Source organism: Bombyx mori, chromosome 15 (genome assembly GCF_030269925.1).
Source record: "Bombyx mori chromosome 15, ASM3026992v2".
Lineage (NCBI taxonomy): Eukaryota > Metazoa > Arthropoda > Insecta > Lepidoptera > Bombycidae > Bombyx > Bombyx mori.
The window spans coordinates 18243768-18269207 of record NC_085121.1 but is presented as its reverse complement, the minus strand read 5'-3'; the positions used below and the strand labels follow the sequence as shown (position 1 = coordinate 18269207).

Sequence of the window (25440 nt, the reverse complement as noted above, 5' to 3'; positions counted from 1 at the left end):
AACAGAAAACAATAACTAATTGTTTGACTGACATTAAATATAATTCTATTTAGTAATATTATTTCTTTTTTGTGGTGATTACGTTTTGAAATCCGAAATTGTCATATTTGTATTGCTCACTTGCTTGCAAACGTATAAACAGATGTAACATAATAAAATACTATGAGAATTGCTTGAGATGATCCCATCATCTCGTTTTTACCATCGCACAGCCCGCCATCGGAGTAGAGTTCATCCATACTACCTGGAGCCACTGCGTTCGTCCATAGTGCGTTTCCAGAGATCTTTTTTGTCACGTACCATCCGGTTTGGGAATGAGCTCCCCTCCACTGTTTTCCCCGAGACCTACGACACGTCCTTCTTCAAACGAGCCTTGTGGAGAGTACTTAACGGTAGGCAGCGGCTTGGCTCTGCCCCTGGCATTGCTGACGAACATGGGCGACGGTAACCATTTACTGACAGGTGGACCGTATGCTCGTCTGGCTATAAGAACAATAAAAAAAATCGCCCAGTTGTCCAAATTCGACTAATTATTGACATCTCCAGATTTGGATTAGTTTACTTGTAAGGTTTTGTATTTTGTTCGGGTATTAACATTTTTTCTTATGAAAAAAAAAACAATATACTTATGTACTCATCAAAAGAATCGATTAACAACAAATAGAAGAGCAAAATGTACTGAACTAACTATTTTATCTTTAGATATATGCGTATAATTTTCTATTTTATATCGTTACCTTTTTATATTTCGTAATAAATAAGTATTAACATCAGAGCCAAACATTGACAATAATACTCGTAATTATCAATCAATCTATTTATAATAATTTTACTAATGTACTCGTATGTGTGTAGATTTTGAAAGATTTCAGTTTCTTTAGCCGTGCAATACAGTTTAGCAATATTATTGCAATACTAGTTACAAGAAATAAAACGGTGTTCGCATGCAAATTTTCTCGGAGTTACGGCAGAGAGCGATCGTTAGGTTAAGAGAGATTTTTAAGTATTTTTTCCGCTTTCTAAAGTCGACCGCCCGTCGTGGTCACTTGAGTATCATCAAAATAATATAATAATGATATTAGAGTTATGGTAATTCTAGACTTATATACTTTTTAAATGTATAGCGCAATTTTGTATTAGCAGAGAAAGAGATCTCAACTGTGCAAGATAATTTAACCACCTCTTACCAAAGTGAATGTAGCCGTGAGTGTTCGTGAGTACTTTACTTACAAAGCCAGGCAGCAAATTACACCAATAACAAAATTAAAGTACATTTATTAAAATTATATACATTTTATATTGGTATATAACAACATTTTTTCGTTTTTACGCAAAACTATATGCTCTACGCGAAATGTATTTGTGTGGACTCAACAGTCTTAGACAGTTTAGCACAAATTCACGAAATAAAAATCGAAATGTATTTTTTTTATTTTTATTGCTTAGATAGGTGTACGGGCTCACAGCCCACCTGGTGTTAAGTGGTTACTGGAGCCCATAGACATCTACGACGTAAATGCGCCACCCACCTTGAGATATCAGTTCTAAGGTCTCAGTATAGTTACGACGGCTGCCCCACCCTTCAAACCGAAACGCATTAAAGCTTCACGGCAGAAATAGGCAGGGTGGTGGTACCTACCCGTGCGGACTCACAAGAGGTCCTACCACCAGTAAAAACATTTTGTATTGGTAATAAAACTATATAGTTTTTGTACTATCAACGAATATATAAGTAGAGAACGCGAAATACAGCTTTGTATTATGTACAAGCTTAAGAAACGTATGACTTTTGGTCCCTGTCGTTACTAAGTGACGGAACCATGGACATCATTCACCAGAACAGTCTCGCCAACGTAAGGTAGAGCCTGATTGCTATCTGAAGTTAGAAACTGTTTCAAGATTGCAGTCTCATTTCGTGTTCTAGGTCAAGTATGTTATTAAATTAAAGTGATATATTAAACGTAAATTGTATTAGTTAGGTAATTACCACCGGCTCCACACGCGTTGTCAACGAGTAAACTACGATAAGAATGGAATTTATCCTGATCAGCTTCAGACTCTGTAACTTCGGACTGTTTTAATCTCAGATTCATCAACTGTAACTGTTAAGTAAGTAACTGTTAAGCTTTGAAACGACTAGACGTGTTATTGTAGTTCTAACCGATTTTATTTCTTATATGGTGTCAAGATTGTCTATATCAAGCCTTAAGTTACACTACCGTAATCAGTGAATCATAAGCTGTGAAACTGTGTAAAAATTATTGTTTAATATTGTGTTAAAACAGTGAATAAACCAAAAAATAATTTCAAAATTATATATTGATATAATAAAAAGAGGGTATGAAGAAGGTTTGAAGAACAAAAGATTGGACATTGAACTAACACAACATTTAAACTTGAGTATATTCAATAAATTAGCACACTACTTTAAAGTCGCTGCGGTCAAGCGGTTAGTCAGACGAGTTTTATGCACCCATCAGCTGCTCAGGCCTCAAGATCGAATCCTGCAAAGTACATAATTTTTTTCCTTTTTTTCTTTTTGGCAAATACATTTATAATTTTTATACATAGAACTAGTAATTAATTTCGACAATAAGAATATAATTTGGGAAGATAAAAGAAAGGAAAAATGTCATCAGTCCCAAAGATTTGTTCTGGATGTAAAAACAAACTTTCTAGGAAGGAATACATGATATGCTCCGCATGTGGCTTAGGTTATGATTTGTTATGTGCTAATATAACACCTAAATCTTACTTTCTTATGGATCAAGACCGTAAGAATAACTGGAGTTGTCAGGAATGTCGTAATAAGATACCGAAATCTGACAACACAAATACTCCTGCTAGAGCAGTAAGTCGATCCGCCACTTCTGATGAAGATAACGGTCTTGGAGAAGAAAGAAATATTACTTTGCGAACAAAAAAACACAGCTCGAAATGTGACAGCGATGGATCCTACGTTACTGAAGGACATTTACGTATCATTATTAAACAGGAGATAACAAAAACTATCAAACAACTAGTTTCTGAACACTTATCGAATATTTCCCAACAAATAGCTGACTTCCACGAATCCTTAACATTTTTTAATAAGCAATACGAGGAACTCAAGCAAATGGTAAGCGAGAGGGATGATACAATTTCTGATTTAGTTTCTAAAAACAATAATTTAACAATACAAGTGAAGAATTTGACAAATAGACTGGGGCAAGTAGAACAAAGCATGCGTTCCCCAAATATTGAGATCAATGGTATCCCTGAAAATAAATCAGAAAATTTAATAACGACTATTGAGCAGCTGGGTAGAATTGTCGGAAATCCTTTTGGCGACAGCGACATTCTCCACGTAACACGTATTGCCAAACTTAATAAGGAGAATGACCGTCCTCGCTCCGTGATTATTAAGCTACGTAGTCAGCGCCGTCGCGATGAGTTGCTGGCTGCAGTTACTAAGTTCAATAAGAAGAATTTAGACAACAAATTGAATTCAGAGCATCTAGGAATCGGGGGACGTCGTGTGCCAGTATTTGTATCTGAACATCTAACGCCGATAAATAAACACTTACATGCGGCCGCTCGTAAGAAGACAAAAGATACTGGTTTTAAGTTTATATGGGTGAGGGATGGTAAAATTTTCGTAAGGAAAAATGAGCAGAGTCACGTTATATATATTAAAGACGAAGAAAGCTTAAAATTAATTGCCTAGTGAGATAAAATAAATTTGATCAAATGATTTATAATAGATTTTTTTTTAAAGATGTCTGTAAATATATATTATCAAAACGTACGCGGCTTGAGAACTAAGACAGAAGATGTACTTAGGAATATAGCTGTTAATAAATTTGATCTAATAGTATTCACCGAAACTTGGTTAAATTGTAATGTTTTAAGTAGTGAATTTATGGACAAACGTTATGTTGTATATAGGAAGGATCGATCGTATTCGACGAGTTCCAAGGCAGATGGAGGGGGTGTTATGATCGCAATATCTAAACATATCCCATCTTATAGGCACTTAGGTTGGGAAAGTACTGCTGAAGATCTATGGGTGTCAATCGATATCAAAACTAACAACTTGATCAAGAAAGTTTCTATTTGCGCTGTTTACCTTCCCCCTCCAGTTTCCTTGGAGCACTTGTCTAGTTTTCTGGAAAACTCTACAAATGTTATCGAGCAATCTGATCAAGTGATAATTTTGGGTGATTTTAATTTGAGTCATATTGGTTGGTCTCAAAAGTCGGAAAGCTCTCCATGTAGTGCAATGAATTATGGATCTAAATTGGGACTTTCTCTTATTGATTTCATGTCAGTTAATAATTTATCACAATTTAATAACGTGAATAATGTGGATGGTAAAATATTGGATCTTGTTCTTACTGATTTCAACGGGTTGGAAGTTACTGAATCCAATAATGTATTGAGCAAAATCGACCAAAAGCATCCTCCTCTGTTAGTTTCCTTACCACAACATAGTCCCCATTTCCTCAAACCTATATTGAGACCCCGATACAACTATTTTCGAGCAGATTATAGTCAAATCGTATCCTACTTAATAAATGTTAATTGGAGTGAAAAGTTAGAGGGGTGTCAAAATGTAAATGAAATGACTGACATATTTTATGATTTCATTTATACGGCTATTGATTTATTTACTCCACGAACGAAGCCTGTGTCTACTAAATTTCCCCCATGGTTTACCAACTCTCTAATAAAGACTATTTCCGAGAAAAATAAAGTGAGGTATCGATTTAAGAAATATAAAAATCCGCGCGACCAATTAGAATTTGAGCTCCTTCGAGAGCGTGTTCACAAATTGAGCGAGAAATGTCTTCATGTATATAAGAAGAGAATTGAAGTTGATATTTGTAGGAATCCTAAAAGCTTTTGGCGCTTCATCAAAGATAGACGAAATGGTGAGACCACTGTACCAGCAATTATGTATCAGGGAAATCAGATCGCATCTACCGGACCGCAAATCGCACAGATGTTCGCAAGTTGCTTTTCGTCAGTATTTAACAGAGATTCCCTAGCTGATTATGTAGACTTTTCTTTTAATACAACTCCTTTAAGTCGTATTAACATATCAGAACGTGACATTCAACGCGCAATTAAAAAGCTAGACATGTATAAAGGTGCTGGACCAGATGATATTCCCCCGGTTTTTGTTAGACGTTGCGGCTCTGCTTTGGCTTTACCTTTGTCAATTATCTTCAACAGATCCTTGAATGATGGTGTATTTCCAGACATTTGGAAGAGCTCTAAAGTAGTCCCAGTATTTAAGAAAGGCGCCACAAGCAATGTTAGTAACTACAGACCAATTTCCATACTTTCATGCATTCCAAAGCTCTTCGAGTCACTTGTCTGTCCTTTTATTACACAGCATCTAAATAACTTTATTTCTGAACATCAACACGGGTTTAGAAAAGGCCACTCTGTTGAAACTAATTTAGTCTCATTTACGTCTTACCTCTGCCGAGAAATTGATAGAGGTCTGGAAGTAGATACAATTTATATGGACTTTTCCAGTGCCTTCGATAAGGTCTGTCATTCTCGTTTAATAAATAAATTACGAGGCTTTGGGATTGGTGCGTCGTTGTTGGAATGGTTTCGTTCGTATCTTGCAAAAAGACTCCAGTTTGTAGTGGTGAATGGTCATAAATCACAGGACTACATAGCCATTTCAGGCGTACCACAAGGCTCCCATCTCGGTCCTGTATTGTTTTCGGCTTTTATTAATGATATAACTTCAGAAATACGCGACAGTCAATTTTGTCTTTTTGCTGACGATTTAAAAATATACAGAACAGTTACTTTACCAACAGACTCAGAACTTATACAATGTGATCTAGATAGAATAAATGTATGGTGTAATTTAAATGGAATGACATTAAATACAAAAAAGTCCTATTACATAAAATTCTCTAAAAAACTAATCCCTATGACATCCTGTTATGTACTGAATGGTGACATTCTGCAGCAAGTCAATGAAATTCGAGATTTGGGCGTGATGATGGATAACAAATTAACATTCAAAGCACATATTGATACAATTGTTATTAAAGCTGCCAGAATGCTGGGATTCCTAAAAAGATATACTAAGGGATTTATGTCCTCAAACACTAAAATAATATTATATAACTCGCTGGTTCGCAGTCAACTTGAGTTCGCATCAGTAGTTTGGGGTCCCCATTACGCTACTTACTCGCAGCGTATTGAGAGCGTACAGCGTGCATTCACTAGGCACTTGGCATTCCATTCTTCTAGCATATCTTACCGTACCACATATGATCTACGTCTTAAACATTTTAAAATGATATCGCTCGGCAACCGTCGTAGAATAATTAATATCATGTTCCTAAAAAAACTAATTTCCGGAAGCATAGATTGTAGCCACTTACTTCAGAAAATCAACTTTAGCGTTCCATACCACTGCCCACGGCATCCTATTACTGAAATTTTCCATATTCCCGCAAGTAGAACAAACCTCCTTAGATATTCCCCTTTATCAAAGATTTGCAGTGAATTTAACCAAATATGTGCATTAATTGACGGCATTGACATTTTTAACGACACGTGTCCTGGTCTCAAAAACAAACTAGTATCCAAGTTCCTTTGCTTATAATTGATGAGAGAATGTCATTCTGATTACATTGCGCAGTCTGTTCTATGTATTTATATTTGTATTTTTTGCATTGCCGCGCTCGACTTTTTTTAATTTTTTTATAGTTTTATAATTTTTGTTTATAATTTTTTACTATATAAATATGTGCATTATTTTTTATTTAGTAATCTGTAAAGTTAGTAGTGTGTGCAGTTAGCTCTTGTTTTCATGTTGTTTTCAATTGCTGTAACATGTCATAGTGTGTTATAGGAGATTGCTGTACATGCCTGTAACTGGCTTACATACCAGTACTTAATTTTATACATGTTAATTTTAAGCTTGAATGTTTTGTGTGTATTGCTGTTGGTGTGTCTTAATAAATAAATAAAATAAATAAACTGAGATAGTTTCTCAGTTTCAATTCTTCAGTTACTCAGGGACCTTTTTTTATTGCTTAGATGGGTGGACAAGCCCGCAGCCTACCTGGTGTTAAGTGGTTACTGGAGCCCATAGACATCTACGACGTAAATGCGCCAACCACCTTGAGATATAAGTTCTAAGATCAGTTACAACGGCTGCCCTACCCTTCAGACCGAAGCGCATTGCTGCTTCACGACAGAAATAGACAGGGTGGTGGTACCTACCCGCGCGGATCACAAGAGGTTCTACCACCAGTAAACTTTGCCACTGGAAGAAAAAAAATTACGACGTCTTCTTTGTGACAGAATAATTTAGTTTTAAATTGAAATTTAAACTTTGTATTGTACTCACAAACATCAAGAAAATAAATTATTTAAAAAAAATTGTCATTTTTGTTTCAGACGGAGGCGCGGCAAGATCTGCCCGGAATGCATCCGAATCGGTAGCGGCAGCATGCCTGCTCTCGCTCTCTTCCTCCTCTTGTTTCTCCTGGATACACCTTCCAGTTTACGCGCTCAAGGTAAATTCCAGCCACAGTGTTACTTCGCGGTACAACCTTAAGATTAATTCCTTTTATATTGAGCAGTCACAGGAACAGACAGACATCGCCGCTACGCGACTCAACACATGAGCTCAATATCTTACAATCAACTCTAAAACGAAAGTATATAAATCGGCCACGCTTCCACCATCAAAAACTATGAAATAGTTTATACATCTATGTCGACGATGTTCTCAATATTAAGCTTCGTAACCTCAATAGTGGGCAGTCACCCCTAAAGCTTTCACGTGAAGCTTGGAGTTAAGCTTATAAAATTTAATCAATGTACATATAAATACCTTTGTATAGGAGTTTCACATTGTCTTGATACGTACAATGAAATACATAAGCTCAAATAAAATTGCGAAGCTATAATGACGGCTCTGCAATAACGTTAATATTTGTATTAGTGCAAGCTTTACACGATATATTTTTACACAACGTGTGTGAAATCCAATCCAACACCAAGTGTATCACGCGAATGCACATGCAGGGTCAATTGTTGTTTGTCGGACATGTAATTACACCCAGATACAATTTGTCTTTGGAAATTATATTATGTTATTTTATAAAGTACTTGTAACATTTACCTATACCCGCTGATCGGACGCTGTGAAATAAACAACCGTTTCTCTTTACTACGCGATTAGTCTTTATCTAGAATTCGTTTTTAACGTGCTGAGAGACCGTCTGATGTGAAATGGTTACCGGAACCCTCGGCTACAATATCGCCCAATTAAGGTGAGCTTAAGATGTCCTTAATCTATACTGCATATCTATGCAATAAAAATGTGGTTACCGAAGCTTTTAGACATCACAACGTGAATGTCGCCGCCTGTCTTGATACTCCTCGAACCGGTCTACACGAAAGCTCCGCGACAAAGACAGGCGGAAAAGTGCTACGTAGCAAAAGTGGACTTCGAATCCATCGGGCCAGTAGTAATGCAGATTTTGTTTTGTTTTTGTTACAAAATGGTATCGCTACACCGCGGAAGTCATTCCCGAATACGTGTACTGAACGGATTTGCTTAATAAAATTTGTACCTGCTGGGTTAGAGCACCGGCATATTTGCAACGCTTCGAGTATACTTGATACTACATACCCAGCGTGGGCGTATTTAGTCCCTTTGATATTACCAATTTCACTATTTTAAGTAATGCACGCAGATTTAGTAGCTTATTGACCTTACTTTAAAATCAATTAAGTGATCCGACAACAACAGATTTCTCCTCAATAATCCAATAATCACAGCAGCAAATTAACAATATTAATTTACCAAACAACGCATACAACGTTACAAGATTACATAACAATAGTAATTACATAGGATTTTCCATTTTCCTTCGGTATTGTTTTGTTTGCGATCATTGAACCGTACTCGGCGGTGGTTTGAGGTCACTATTGAACACATTTTAATGTTGAATTCCAAGACAAGTCATGTGAACTAGAGATTGATTTTTTGTAATATAAATAGTAATACGGATAAATAGTGTAGTACACTAACTAGATTTAGATTAACTAAGGTAGCTTTTATGAACAAATCGTTTTTATTGCATAAGAACATTTATTAAATAATTTTAACAAAATTTTTAAGGGCCACTAATTGGAATTACATTTCTCGTTTTCACCTCGAAATATTTAAATATACGGAACAGGAACACCACTCATACAATGCCAGTAACGATTATTAGAATACTTTCAAATAAGGTCAAATTTGAAGAATTTTAAAATGTATTTTTTAGACGATGTGTATTGTAATGTGCGGTATGCGAGCTGTTGTTCGCGCTCCTTGCGGGTCCGTGAGCACAGTAATTAGGTATTGTGAGGTTGTGTGTCGTGTGTTCACTTAGGTCGCCGACCTGATGCAAGAACCGACTCAACAGCGTCAGTGAAACCTGGGCTATGTAATCAGCACATACCCTCATGATACTCTATGTTAAAATAGGAATTGTGCAATACTTTAAGTAAGCATGGACTGCAGTAACGTCAGTGACAGTAAGTTTAGTTTTAGTAATTGCCTCGTCTCTTGCGACACTGTGCAAGCCGTTCTGTGTAATTATTGTTTGCTGTTTGTTATGTACACACGAAAAACGTTTTATTTCGTAACAATGAGGGGCACTTAAACACTGGCTTTAAAATTTCTTAATGTTTAAAGTTGCGAGCAGTTTTTTTTTTATTGTTAAGTTAGGTGGACGAGCTCAGGGATCACCTGTTGTTAAGTGGTAAACTGTGTCCATAGACATTAACAACGTAAATGCCACCAATTATCTTGAATTAATTCTAAGTATGAGTTTTTACATTCTGGTATTTCCTTTGTCGAGTTTTTGAATAACATCTGTAAAATGTGAAGTTTGAATTTCACTACGTCGAAAAAGCCACTGTTGGAGGTTGTACACAAAGGGAATTATTACCCTCACTTTTAGGCTGATTTGCTGCCTTCAATTGACTCTGTACCAAGGTGTAATAGTTAGGATGCAAAATGTCCTGTTCCAGGAGCCACACAGTCTGCTTTTGGAGTTTTTGACGCGTGTCTTACTGACCACCTGTGAAGTAATAAACGTAGATTGTCTACATTACAAAATTATCGTCTGAAGTCGTTAAATCGAATGCAACTTTTAACGATCATTTAGTTTCGGTTTTCGATTCCTTTGTGTCTGCATTGTTTCATAGTCGCGGCAATAACAATAATGGAACTGCTTCACGGCTGTTAATGACAAACCATACAATTATTTCGTATTGCTAAATATTTTTTAACGGGATATGATGTAAAGCTATGGACATGTTTTGTAATCGCAATTTATTATTAGAGTACATGCGATTGGGCTACAGAGCTTCCTTTTTAGTATTAAATATTAGAGAGCACACTCCGCTTCCTCTATCATGTTCTGATGCAGCTGAGATACAGACCCAAGGATCTGCGGAGCGCAAACACATTGACGCCTTTGAGAAGTTGCGGTAGGCAGCGGCTTGGCTCTGCCCTTGGCATGGCTGAAGTCCATGGGCGACGGTGACCACTCACCATCAGGTGGGCCGTATGCTCGTCTGCCAACAAAGGCAATAAAAAAAAAAAGTTGGCTCTGCAGGAATTCCACGGCCAGTTTTTTGGATCAGCGCGTCTATGCCCAGTTCCAAATCAACTGATGATCATTTGGTGAATAAGCGTCGATTCCCAGCTTCTATCAATTCTGCTGTTCTGATAAATAGGTAGTGCAAAACTCTTAAACTAGTAGATAGTACTTACAATTGTTACAAAGACACACATTTTGTAAGGAAAATCTTCTTGATGATCAAATAACAACGTTAACTTGAGTTGCTCTGTTTAAAAATTAAACTAACAAATTGGTATGTCTTATCCCCTTACGATTGTTACAGTCGCAATATACCTTTTTTTTTTTAATTGAACAATTAACTTCGCATTGGAATCGCGGGAAAACATATTAAGTACCTACTCAATAAATTACTACAAATAAAATTATCTTCCAATATTGGCTTACCATTAATTCTCATAGACCCTGCTAGTCGGTGTCACTTGTGAGCTGAGCCCGTGGACGCTTCCACATGAGAAATGCAATATGTAAGCACATAGACACAGGCCTTGTCTGTACATAAAGATCCTCGTTTTTAATGTATCCTTTATCAAAGTAAAATCACGCGCTCGCCGTCGGAAATTCATTGTTCAACAAATCGTTATTAATGTAACACTAACAGCTGAATGCTTCCGTTTCTTATTTAACTTCGGTCCATGCTCGCAAATATACCTACTATTTTATTTTATTGTAAGTTTTAAAGATCACTTGCTTAACAGACTAGAAAATTTACTAGTTTATTTTGTGTATGACTTTTAAATGTGAAGGATTGATAGTTCTTCTTTTTCCACACCTTATCTCACTAGGTGGGGTCGGCACAGCTAATTTTTCTCTTCCGTTTTCTTCTATCAGCCGTCATCTCAACACTCACTCCTCTCTCTCTCATATCGTCATTCACACACTCCATCCATATCTTCTTCGGTCGACCTCTTCCCCCTCTACCTTGCACTACCGTTTCCATACATCTCCTAGTCACATGCATCTTCTCTCTACGCGTCACATGTCCACACCACGCTAACCGTCCGCTCTTTAATTTGTTGATTACCGAGGCTAGTTTCACACTTCCTCTGATATACTCATTCTTTATCTTGTCCATTCTTGTCACTCCACACATCCATCTCAACATTCGCATAATAGTTATTTGAATTAATTTAAAAAACGATATTTTCATTCTGAAAGCATCTGCTACAGTATTCATTCATATTTTTCATATCTTAAATTCCAAATATAATAAGCATCTGAGAGAGAGTGTACCAGCCGATGTTCAAAGCGTGAAGTACTGCATCGCATTCGACACGATTGCATAACGGTAATGGGAAATTAAAAACGAATTTTTGATGAGGTGACAAATTCATTATGAATTCTGTAACGCTTCTAGTAAAAGTTATATTGTTAGTAACCACCACCGAGTCGACTACGGTAGCGCCAAAAGAGACTTATTTATTAGTAGTGTAATTTAGGTCTGTAGGTACAGTTGTACAATTTTAAACGTTGAAGAAGACTATGTAGTTGTAAGTAATTTTTCAACGCTTCTTTTAAAAGTTTGAGATGGACATGTTTTGGCGGTCGGGGTTCAGAGGGGTATGTTGATCGGACTATCAGTAACCATGGCGCTTCCTGTGGTGTGGTGCGGTGATGGAAAGGGGATCGTAGGATCATCTTAAACAACCAACACTGTCTAATATACATATACAACGAAAATGATGACATTTACACAGGTAATCAGTGCCAATTCATGTATCAATGATTGGTAGACTTTATATATTATTATCTTAACATTATATATGATGTTATATTCTATAATACCCAGTTCAAACCTGCGATCTCACATAGCATCGCTGAACAAGGAGCAAAATATCAAAACTTGGATTTTCACCAGTCGCATGCGTCAAACTATGTACTTTATGGACAAGTAATGCGCTTTAAAAACAATCTTATTATAAATATTATCATTAACCGGATCCCTACCACGATTTCATGTTTCAGTTAGTTCCCGATATTTCATTGTACTTTATTTTTATGTTAATTTTACAATCTCCGACGTTTCGAAGACAACAAACAGTATTTGATGTCACGGACGACTGAAAATAATAAGCCCGAAATTAAACCATAAAATTACTTTTCAACACAAATGCAATCACTAGGCTTAAGTAAACAGTAACTATTTCAAATTTCGCTGCGACTATAAAGGCAGATGATCTCACAACAAAAATGATCTTTGCAAATAGCGTTTAAGTACTTTGTCTGAGTCACAGCAGACAGTTGGCGGAAGCACGCCTCACGGGGCACGTGTCCCCTCGCCTCAACCGCAAAGCCTCCTATTCACTTGCTTTACAACTTAGTGTTTACGTAACCATTGACAGGATTGTTTTTGATAGCAACTGCAATTTTCCAATGTGGATTTAAAATTAGCACACCGTTGTGATTATTGGCATTATTGTATTTTCTAAAATTTATTTTACTAGCAACCCGCCCTCGCTTCGCTTCGGAAACTGTAATTTATTATTGATTTCTCCACTATTTAATGGATATTATCTCTCTCTTAACTCTATTAAAAAAAACCGCATCAAAATCCGTTGCGTAGTTTTAAAAATTTAAGCATACATAGGGACAGACAGATATAGGGACAGAGAAAGCAACTTTGTTTTATACTATGTAGTGATATTGTAATGTAAGTTAACGATTTGATGACAATATGTCATTACTATTGTCAATGGCACCGGCTATTGTTCCCTGCGTGTATGCTAAAACGAATCACAAAAGCTTCCACGGTCTAATCTCTTGAGTATTTCCGAAGTCTCAAACGTTTACTACTGAGATAACAGAAGATTTTCCTTTTCTCTGAGAAAATGTCAGTTTTTTAATTGACTACGGATTATAATCAGAACATAAGTTGTTTCAAGGTAATATGTGATTTCCAGACCAGAACCATAAGAAAGCATAGCCCCAGCAACAAGTTTGTATCGTTTATATTGGATTTGATTGTAATCGCATAAATATATCAAGTATGTTTACGTATTTTGCAGTATTTTTTGTAAAACTGTGATTGACTTAGAACCATCCGCAACGTTGGGATATTATTGACTTATGATAAGTAGAATGTCTACCTCATTCCGATAGAGGCACCCGTCACGTGCGGACGTGCTCATCGTCCACTCGATCGCCCGGTCTTTGTTCGCCCGGCTTTTGTTAGCCCGGCCATTGTTCGCGCGGCCTGTGTTTGTGGTACATCTGCCGACTAAGTGCTCTTTCTGGAAGTTTTTATTTGTTTTGTTTCCTTTTGTTGTTTCTGTGTTCGTGGTACATCTGCCGACAAAGTGGTTTCCTGCAAGTATTTATTTGTTTTGTTTCTTTTCGTAATTTCTGTTTTGTTGTGCTTTTTCTCGTCCTGTAGTAATCGCGCCGCATTGCCACCTGTGTTCAATAGAACCGCTCAGGTCCGAGAAGTTGGGGCCTCGCCGCAAGGCGAGTGTTTTCAAGACCCGGGGCCGCCCCACCTGGGTACTCAGCGATCATGGACGCTGTATTCGCGGAATTCCTCCGACTTCGCCACCCACAGCTCGCCTCGGAGTTTTTGGCCTTCAAGGCCAATCACACTGCGAGCCCTCTCGAGGACTCCGCCGCGCTCACTGCTCCTGCGTCGCCTGTACCTGCGTACAGAGCTTCTGCATTGAGCACCGCAGCCTCTGTCGTGCCTGCCGCTCCCGTGTCGCCTATACTGGCGAGAAAAGCTGCTGCGTCGTCCGCCGTGACCATCGTTTCAGCTGAGCGATCATCCGTGGCCTCCGTCGCGCCCTCTAAAACACCTACACTTGCTCGTAGGTCGCCTGCACCCGCCTCCTCGTGCTCCGACTCTGACTCGGACATGGAGGTCGACCTCGCCCCCGCCTCATCGACGGATGGATTCACCCTGGTACAGAAGGGTAAGAAGCGTGCCGCGGAGTCTCGAGCTCCCGCGGCCGCTAAAATTAGCAAAGCCGTGAACGCGTCGCGCCCCCGCCCTCAGACTCCCGTTGCGCCCCCAGCCCGTGCCACTCCGTCGCCGCGTCCGGTGGCACAAAATAAAACCCAGACCCCTCCCCCGGTTATCCTTCAGGAGAAGGCAGCTTGGGATCGAGTTTGCCTGGCCCTTAAGGCCAAAAATATAAATTTCACGAATGCCCGTAACCTCGCGAACGGCATTCAAATTAAGGTTCAAACACCCGACGACCATAGGGCCCTCTCTTCTTACCTCCGTAAGGAGCGTATAAGTTTCCATACGTATACGCTCCAGGAGGAGCGCGAACTCCGCGTTGTAATACGCGGAATCCCTAAAGAGTTAGATGTAGAGCTCGTAAAAGCCGACCTGTTAGAACAAGGCCTACCAGTGAATTCTGTGCACCGTATGCACACCGGTCGCGGTAGGGAGCCATATAATATGGTTCTAGTCGCTCTCCAGCCTACCCCCGAGGGTAAGAAAATCTTTAACACACAGACCGTCTGTAGGCTCTCTGGTATCGCTGTCGAAGCCCCCCATAAAAAAGGCACTCCTAGCCAGTGCCATAACTGTCAATTGTACGGGCACTCTTCCCGTAACTGTCACGCGCGCCCCCGATGTGTTAAGTGTTTGGGCGATCACGCCACGGCCCTCTGCGCTCGCGACCAAAAAACCGCGACGGAACCGCCTAGCTGCGTCCTGTGTCGAACACAGGGTCACCCCGCGAATTACCGTGGTTGCCCCCGAGCCCCTAAAATAAATCGCCGCGTCGCCCGCCAAAACCGCCTCCGAGCTTCCGGCCCAGACATCAAAGCCTCGGCACCCTCTGCGTCGCAGGCTAAGCCAGCGTTCGTTCCGGCGGCGGTGCCCAGTGTCTCGGCCTGGGCAAAACCGCTGCCGTACACGAACACGGCTACAACTCCCTCCTCCGCGATTCGTCCCGCCCCCGCGACTCGTCCCTCTCCCGCGACTTGCCCTCCGACCGCGTCCGACAATCTCGCTTTAGCGATCGACTTCTTTCAGTCGATCAACTTTGAGCGCGTTAACGCTTTGGGCGACGCCATTCGCGCTGCCTCCACTGCACAACACTTTATCGCCGTTGTGCAGGAATACGCCGACGTATACGCGTCATTAAATACGTACGTCCTCCCCTCACTCCGCCGGTAATCAATGGCGTATATAAGTAGAATAAAGCCCCTATCCGTAACGATAGGATTTTTTAACGCTTACGGTCTCGCAAATCAACGTGATCAGGTTTCTGACTTTTTGCGTGACCACCAAATTGATATCTTTTTAGTGCAGGAGACCCTACTTAAGCCCGCGCGCCGTGACCCTAAAATCGCGAACTATAACATGGTCAGGAACGACAGGCTCTCTGCCCGTGGTGGTGGTACCGTCATTTACTATAGAAGAGCCCTGCATTGCGTCCCGCTCGATCCTCCCGCGCTCGCTAATATCGAAGCATCAGTGTGCCGAATCTCACTGACGGGACACGCGCCGATCGTTATCGCGTCCGTTTATCTTCCACCGGATAAGATCGTTCTAAGCAGTGATATCGAGGCGCTGCTCGGTATGGGGAGCTCTGTCATTCTGGCGGGCGACCTAAATTGTAAACACATCAGGTGGAACTCACACACCACAACCCCGAATGGCAGGCGGCTTGACGCGTTAGTCGATGATCTCGCCTTCGATATCGTCGCTCCGCTAACCCCGACTCACTACCCGCTAAATATCGCGCATCGCCCGGATATACTCGACATAGCGTTATTAAAAAACGTAACTCTGCGCTTACACTCGATCGAAGTAGTTTCAGAGTTAGATTCAGACCACCGTCCCGTCGTTATGAAGCTCGGTCGCGCTCCCGATTCCGTTCCCGTCACGAGGACTGTGGTGGATTGGCACACGCTGGGCATCAGCCTGGCTGAATCTGATCCACCATCGCTTCCGTTTAGTCCGGACTCTATCCCGTCTCCTCAGGATACCGCTGAAGCCATAGACATCGTAACGTCACACATCACCTCGACATTAGATAGGTCATCGAAGCAAGTTGTAGCGGAGGACTTCCTTCACCGCTTCAAATTGCCCGACGATATTAGGGAACTCCTTAGAGCTAAGAACGCCTCGATCCGTGCGTACGATAGGTATCCTACCGCGGAAAATCGTATTCGAATGCGTGCCCTACAACGCGACGTAAAGTCTCGCATCACCGAAGTCCGAGATGCCAGATGGTCTGATTTCTTAGAAGGACTCGCGCCCTCTCAAAGGTCTTACTACCGCTTAGCTCATACTCTCAAATCGGATACGGTAGTAACTATGCCCCCCCTCGTAGGCCCCTCAGGCCGACTCGCGGCGTTCGATGATGACGAAAAAGCAGAGCTGCTGGCCGATACATTGCAAACCCAGTGCACGCCCAGCACTCAATCCGTGGACCCTGTTCATGTAGAATTAGTAGACAGTGAGGTAGAACGCAGAGCCTCCTTGCCACCCTCTGATGCGTTACCACCCGTCACCCCGATGGAAGTTAAAGACTTGATCAAAGACCTACGTCCTCGCAAGGCTCCCGGTTCCGACGGTATATCCAACCGCGTTATTAAACTTCTACCCGTCCAACTCATCGTGATGTTGGCATCTATTTTCAATGCCGCTATGGCGAACTGTATCTTTCCCGCGGTGTGGAAAGAAGCGGACGTTATCGGCATACATAAACCCGGTAAACCAAAAAATCATCCGACGAGCTACCGCCCGATTAGCCTCCTCATGTCTCTAGGCAAACTGTATGAGCGTCTGCTCTACAAACGCCTCAGAGACTTCGTCTCATCCAAGGGCATTCTTATCGATGAACAATTCGGATTCCGTACAAATCACTCATGCGTTCAACAGGTGCACCGCCTCACGGAGCACATTCTTGTGGGGCTTAATCGACCAAAACCGTTATACACGGGAGCTCTCTTCTTCGACGTCGCAAAAGCGTTCGACAAAGTCTGGCACAATGGTTTGATTTTCAAACTATTCAACATGGGCGTGCCGGATAGTCTCGTGCTCATCATACGGGACTTCTTGTCGAACCGCTCTTTTCGATATCGAGTCGAGGGAACCCGCTCCTCCCCACGACCTCTCACAGCTGGAGTCCCGCAAGGCTCTGTCCTCTCACCCCTCCTATTTAGCTTATTCGTCAACGATATTCCCCGGTCGCCGCCGACCCATTTAGCTTTATTCGCCGACGACACGACTGTTTACTATTCTAGTAGAAATAAGTCCCTAATCGCGAAGAAGCTTCAGAGCGCAGCCCTAGCCCTAGGACAGTGGTTCCGAAAATGGCGCATAGACATCAACCCAGCGAAAAGTACTGCGGTGCTATTTCAGAGGGGAAGCTCCACACGGATTTCCTCCCGGATTAGGAGGAGGAATCTCACACCCCCGATTACTCTCTTTAGACAACCCATACCCTGGGCCAGGAAGGTCAAGTACCTGGGCGTTACCCTGGATGCATCGATGACATTCCGCCCGCATATAAAATCAGTCCGTGACCGTGCCGCGTTTATTCTCGGTAGACTCTACCCCATGATCTGTAAGCGGAGTAAAATGTCCCTTCGGAACAAGGTGACACTTTACAAAACTTGCATAAGGCCCGTCATGACTTACGCGAGTGTGGTGTTCGCTCACGCGGCCCGCACACACATAGACACCCTCCAATCCCTACAATCCCGCTTTTGCAGGTTAGCTGTCGGGGCTCCGTGGTTCGTGAGGAACGTTGACCTACACGACGACCTGGGCCTCGAATCAATTCGGAAATACATGAAGTCAGCGTCGGAACGATACTTCGATAAGGCTATGCGTCATGATAATCGCCTTATCGTTGCCGCCGCTGACTACTCCCCGAATCCTGATCATGCAGGAGCCAGTCACCGTCGACGCCCTAGACACGTCCTTACGGATCCATCAGATCCAATAACCTTTGCATTAGATGCCTTCAGCTCTAATACTAGGGGCAGGCTTAGGGACCCCGGTAACCGTACTCGTCGAACTCGACAAAGAGGTCGACGTGCAACCTAACCCATGCATCAGCCCGCTGAGTTTCTCGCCGGATCTTCTCAGCGGGTCGCGATTCCGATCCGGTAGTAGATTCATTCGCGAAACAATTGCTCTTGAGTTGTTAGGTCTCCTTCGGAGGCGCTCGGGCAGTTGTTAGCAAATCCCACCCCTCTTGGCTGAGCCTTTGCTCGCCCACCTGTCCTGGTGAAACTGGAAAGGCCTTCGGGCCACCAGTAAACTTTCAATCATAAAAAAAAAATGTCTACCTCACAGTATTTGTTATGTAATTTAATATTATACTAATAATGCATCTTAATATACATCCAAAGGCTATTTTACGTAATCTTGTCAGTGAAGGAACATTACAATTACCGAAAGTGTGTAAAGTTTTATTACTTTTTAACATTCATCGCTAATATCTCAATAACTTTAACTTTAAAAAAGTGAAGTCGGAAACAAAGCCCAAGCACTAAGAAAATATAATGTGAACCAAATACCCTTACCTATGGAAATGAATAGTTAAGTTGTACAAAATCGTTTCGCCCCACATCTGACCGGCAGCCATTTTGAATAGCTAACAGACCGGATGTGGCGCAGGGGATTTATTGCGATACCGTCTTCCGGTGTTCCACTTCTTCCTACGCACCTGTTTTGTTGCACTTTATAATTATTATTTTACTTTTGTTCATCATACGCATATACTTTTGTAATAAAAATATGAGTAAATAAGAATAGAAGTTAAAATTTGTTGAGATCGTCTGTAAGACCACAATAACCGGCTTAATTTAAGTATTTCGCGGAAATCAATAACCAAATGGCTGGAATTATTGGAAATCGAATTCTAATTTACATCTGTGTATTGAAAACGTTGATGGCCCGATGCACTATGCTTCTCCACGTCTAGAGCATCGAGCGATCAACACTTCAAGCTAAACACGACCTGCAGCAGCGAAGACACCGACTAAGGAGATTGTAAACGTTAAAATGACTAAAGGTTACACAATAATATCTATTGTATCGTGTAATGATGATATAAACTGACCTCAGCTGGCGAGTGGTCTCCGAGACCTAAGAGAGATGAAGCGGCCACCACTCCACCTGCCGCCACAGTCGCTGCCATCGCATTGTCTATTAAATCTCGTGGTGAGTTGTAGTACTCACATCGCAACAGGCACAACATAATATTCATAGTGAAATATACGTAGATAGATGCACATTTAACTTTTGGTGCAAAAGGGTAATCATACTGACTAATAATAATAACCTAGCGGTACCTTGCATGATTCTTGAACACGAGGCCTAAATTTAGAGTTTAAGCACACATTTTATTTTTGGTAGGAACCTTGCTTGATGTTCGCTACTGGAGTCAGAAGAACCTGATACCGTCCTCTTTAAGACGTGAAGTTAAAATCTTAAATGCATTAGTATAATGTCCGACCAATCCGTCGCACCCACTCGCATGATGCTTTGCAGTAGACATAGGCAAGAGTGTTTTATCTACCAATACACTTTCGGCATTACTACTACTATTAGCATTTACTATCAGTGTCAGGACGGTGCAGCCTACGAGTGCGTGGTCATAGCTCGACCACGTAGGTACTGGTAGCAGTATGAATACAATATGTAGTTTTTTATGATTGAAGGCTTACTAGTGGCCCGGAGGCTTTTCCAGTTTCACCAGGACAGGTGGGCGAGCAAAAGCTCAGTCAGTCACGAGGGGTGGAACTAGCTAACAGCTGCCCGAGCGCCTCCGAAGGAGACCTAACAACTCGAGAAGTAGATTTCTATGAATTATGAGTGCACGAACATAAAGCGGTAAAGAACAGTCGCTAATAAAATTAAATTTATATCATCTTTATGTTTGTAATGCTACTTTCACCAAAAGATTGTAATGCTGTAATCTAGGAAGCAGAATGTAATAATTTTTTCTTTTCGCCGTCATTATTTTTGGGAAATATGCGTGTGGCTGTGTAAGTGCTCTTGTGAAGACTTTCTCCGGTAGATGAGCACTTTGAGCACGACCTATGTCATTGAAAATAATAATATAATAACTACCAACCGGTTGTTGCGTATGAGCAATATTGAACATATTATTTTATGCACAAAATACCAATGAAACAAATACAGATTTGAGGCTAACAACATACAAACGCATTCGTGCCTTTAGATTTTTTTTTTAATTATCTTTTAAATATATGGCTAAACAGTAATTATTATGTAGTAAGTATATGGTAGGCAGCGGCTTGGCTCTGCCCCTGGCATTGCTGACGTCCATGAGCGACGGTGACCACTTACCATCAGGTGGGCCGTAGGCTCGTCAAAGGCAAAAAAAAAAAACAAAAAAAATTGCAACGAATACATTTGGATAAAATTATCTTTTGATTAATTGGATACTATTGTCTAGCTACTAGCTAAGCGAGTATACAGCGCCGGAGACCTCGAGCTGCAGTTGCTACTTCCCTATCTGTAGGTTTGTTCCAGTTTGGAGGATTTGATAGTATTCAGACTTCGTTGCTATCTGTTCAACGGTGTCTTTCACGCTGTGGTCTCTCTAAATTCACTCGAACAGTGAGCTCCTAAGTAGTGTTATAATAATCAATTTAAAGAACTAAGGACGGACTAGGGACTAGGCGACAATCAAGTGTTCTGCTGTGCAATTACCGATCCGTGCGAACTCACCGTTCTGCACTAATACATTTGAACGTATGATATAATTATGAAGTATAATTTGAAGGTCAAAGGTTTTACTTGGATGAATGATTCGTGATAGGTTAGAGCTATTTCTATTTCCGATGATCATTCGCTATCATCATCCGTTTCCGTTAAGTTGAATGCAATTAATTCTGAATTAAAGCAACTGAAATATGATTTAATTGATATTATGAACTAATATATAGGTCTGGGAATATTACGTAATAATAGTCGATTAGTGAATATAATTTAGCATATTCTGGCCACGTCCTGCTACATCACCGTTCCGTGGTAACACAGGCTTCTAGACCTATCCTGATTTGCAGATTATTTTCTCTATAATTCCCGAAGCTCAACAGGCAATTGGATCATAAGCTTTTGGTGAGAATCAAAATATAGATATATAACCTATTAGATAGTATTGTGCTACTGTAGACCATGGCAAGCTCGCGGTCTCGTTTGCATGGCATGGTTTGTCCAGTGTTGTGGCGGTGGTGCTTGGCAGTAACTACTTGTCGTAGGCGATGATCGACTTCTGTGAGTCTACTCGTGCTTTGAAGGTGTTTACATCCGGTTCAATTTTCATCTAAATAGAAGCTTAACTACGACACGGGAAAAAAATACAGTACAATAAAATGAAATAAAAAAAAAACATAACATAATGTTACGGGCAGACAAAAGATTTTAAATGAAACTATATGATTTATGTAGACCATAAAAGATGACATGGATTTCATTGGCACAAAACAATGACCATTCTAGTGCAATCACATTATTATTAACACTGTTGTGCGGTTCAACCTTCCTGTCCATTTATATCGCAAAGCAACCGTGAGCTCCCAGTTTCAAAAACGGTTTTTCGTATCCCTGTTTAGATTTGTGTCTCAACGCTCAACGTAAGCGATAGCGTTCGTGAGCTTCTCTATACCACCTACATTAACAAAAACTTGAAATATAGAACTATATAGTTTAGTAAAAGTTAATTATTCGGTCACGAAGCAGTAAATGGCCTCTGTCCTGGATAGATAAGTGGGCTGATAATGTATTAGTATCGATTAAAGGATTAAAGCAGTGGTGGGCAAACATTTTTAATGGCGGGCCACAAAGTTTAAGAAATTCTAGAGAAGGACCAGAATTATAGAAAAAATATTTTTTTCCAATAAATAATAATAACTGTGACAGACTGCCGAGATAATAAAATATAATGATGGCAAGTTAATTATGAGATAATGAAAGTTCAAAACACCCCTGACGAAAACTTTCATTAAAAATTCGAAGATTTTCAATTATAAACGTCAGATTTTATTTTACGCGCCAAAATGCTGACTACAATATTTAGGATGGATGGACTCTCGGCGGACCGGATTAAATACTTCCGCGGGCCGTACTTTGCCCATCACTGGGTTAAAGCATAATGAATGACTGACTAAAAGTCTTAGGAATAAAACGGACCATCATGTAAGACTTATGACAAGTTTCAAGTCTAAGCAGCGCACTATAATAAAACGACTTTTCTTAAAATTTAAAATATAAAATTTTGTACATTACGTGAAAAACTTGATTCATTAATGTTCAGGATTGACTAGTATTGTATTCATATTATAAGTAACGATGAGTTCAGTTGACGTTTGAGTTGGTGCTTGGTCGTTTGGAGTCGCCAATATAAGACCAACACTACGAGTATAAATAATGTATTAGACAGTGCACACCAACACATCGAGCAGTGGAGTACTTTAAGTATTATCTGATGCGTTTTCGACATCCTCGTATCATATGGTAATTTCGATAAATGTAATCTACGCAGGAATTTCATTGCATATATTCAGTATCTTTTTGCAAGCCGTTTGGGATGACACTGTTATATTGTGAAGATATCGCTAGCGTTATTCAGATTATTACTTGTTACAATACGCAGATGTAACTTATTTATGAATAATTTTACCTTTGACCTGACAATAAAATCAAAAACTCTTAATTCACCTAGTTGTAGTGTAAGGCACAAATATTTGTGACCTTTATTTAGCGATTAGTGAACGCATGACCCGCTTTAGTAGCCCACATACAAACTATAACAATAAAACCATTTTAATTAATGAATTAATTTATTTTTTTCTCTATTTGTACGTTTACGCAGCCTACTTAGATGTCGGAAGGAGACAAGGAGGTTTGTGAATCATTTTATGTGAATGTAACGATAAGCTAGTGAAACTTCTATGGTACTCAGTATACAATACATACATAAGAGATAATATGATTATTACATAAGTACACTTACCTATAGAAAGATAAATATGGGCTGTGTGAATAAATGACTTAGATAAAACCATGAATTTATACTGATCATTTGATCATACTGATCATCTTAAATGTACCAAAACGTGAATAGTATTAAACGATGAAACTATGAAATGAAAGTAGTATTAGTATATACTCGTAGTTTGTTTGTCTAATACCTACCAAAATCATAAATGCGTTCATCTACTAAATTAAGCATTAAATTGAAATTTATAAATTACATGGAATAATGTACCTAATGTAAGTGTAGCAATCAGGGCTTGCTGAATTGAATCAGAGTTCTGAATAAGCAGTAGCAAGTCCCTCAGATACAGTGACAGATACAGATAAAGCGCGCTACGGAAGGCTACTGTGGTCATTGAAGCTTTAGCCTCTAGACTTTCCCTTAAGAACACGCTACTAAATTTGTGAGAAATAGATCGCAAGAGCATGAAAATAATAGGTATATTAATTTTCTTGTTTCAGCCATACAAGACAGCAGATGCTATCTGATGAATGGCGGCGCCGTGGAGAGCTTCTTCATCAGCGAGGACACACCCATCGGCAGTATTATAGGTAATTTATAATTTTTATATATTTTTTTCATGAATTTACAAACAACTCTGGCAAAATTTCGAATAAAATAGCAGTAGCTGTGACCGGTACACCAACTTTGCTATTGAAATGTTCGCAGGGGGCAATATTTTTGTGGTCAAATCAGTAATTGTAAGCGTCGTCTATGTCCATGAACGCTCTTTTTTCACTTAATGTCATTCAGAAATACTGAGTATATTCCCGATTGCAAAGAAATAGCCCACGCTGAATTTCAGCCAGGACCGGGCCGAATACACTGTACGTTGAAGCAGAATAACATGACTAAATTACTTCAATCAGATACTTGACACATAGAATGGTATAACTGAAAAATGGCATCGAATTATATCTAATTAGCTTTAAAATAAATCGGCGGGGTGTTATGATTGAACCAAGCTAAAAGCATCCAACGAAGATGGTTCAATAAAACATTTTTTTTAATTTCAGATATAAGTATTTTTTTATATTTGTCAGGTACCTTAAGTGTAAATGGAGATCCTTCAGAAGACCTTGGAGACATCACCCTTCGGCTTCAAGAAAAGGGAGCAGCAGTAGGCATAGTGCCTGGTAGCAAGAACTTGACACTGCTCAGAGCTTTGGATCGAGAGGAGAAAATCGGCCCTTCTAATGTATACGTTAATGTACGGTGTGACAGAAGACGAACTACTGATCCGGTAAGGTTCTCGGAATTAATCTCCGTTTTACTGGAGCAGATGGGATTAGGTGTTGAAGATGATTCGATTTCTTATACGGGGACCACCGCAGTCTAACCTGCTACACCAGCTGTTGTTTAATTGCTATAAAAATATTAACATAAATAACAGTGGGGTCTCAAACTGAGTCCTTCTCACTTCTATTACAAAACAACAGTCGACTGCCGTTTTAGGCAAAGTATATCGAAGTATAGAGAATTACCTCATATATAGCGAATATGGGCTAGGACCTGTCATATCCGCGGTCCGCAGTTTGCATATCCTAAAATGTAGATTTTGTTATTTTCAAGAGGTGCATAATGAATGCAATACCGCGTTCCGGTTTGAAGCATGGGATAATCGTTCTAACCAGTACTGAATACTTTCACTTTATATCTCGAATATCGCTTATGCAAATACTGTGAGGCCTTCTCTGACCGGGAAATAAGCCAATCAGTTCACGGTCCACCTGGTGTTAAGTGTTTATCGGAGACATACGAGCTTTACGTCGCCCTTTTTAAGGAACTAGCCT

At 40.2% G+C, this 25440-nt stretch overlaps 1 protein-coding gene across 1 annotated transcript in view; it reads left to right on the top strand.

The window, feature by feature from the left end:
• Positions 1 to 1904: 1904 nt before the first annotated feature.
• Positions 1905 to 25440, top strand: part of LOC101739725 (protocadherin-16) — a 30171-nt gene continuing 6635 nt past the window's right edge. The window contains exons 1-5 of the mRNA XM_062672819.1: positions 1905 to 2109; positions 7423 to 7541; positions 19705 to 19800; positions 24109 to 24198; positions 24691 to 24890. Of these exons, the coding sequence (XP_062528803.1) occupies positions 7475 to 7541; positions 19705 to 19800; positions 24109 to 24198; positions 24691 to 24890 (453 nt within the window). The 5' untranslated portion in view covers positions 1905 to 2109; positions 7423 to 7474. The remainder of the gene's footprint in view (positions 2110 to 7422; positions 7542 to 19704; positions 19801 to 24108; positions 24199 to 24690; positions 24891 to 25440) is intronic.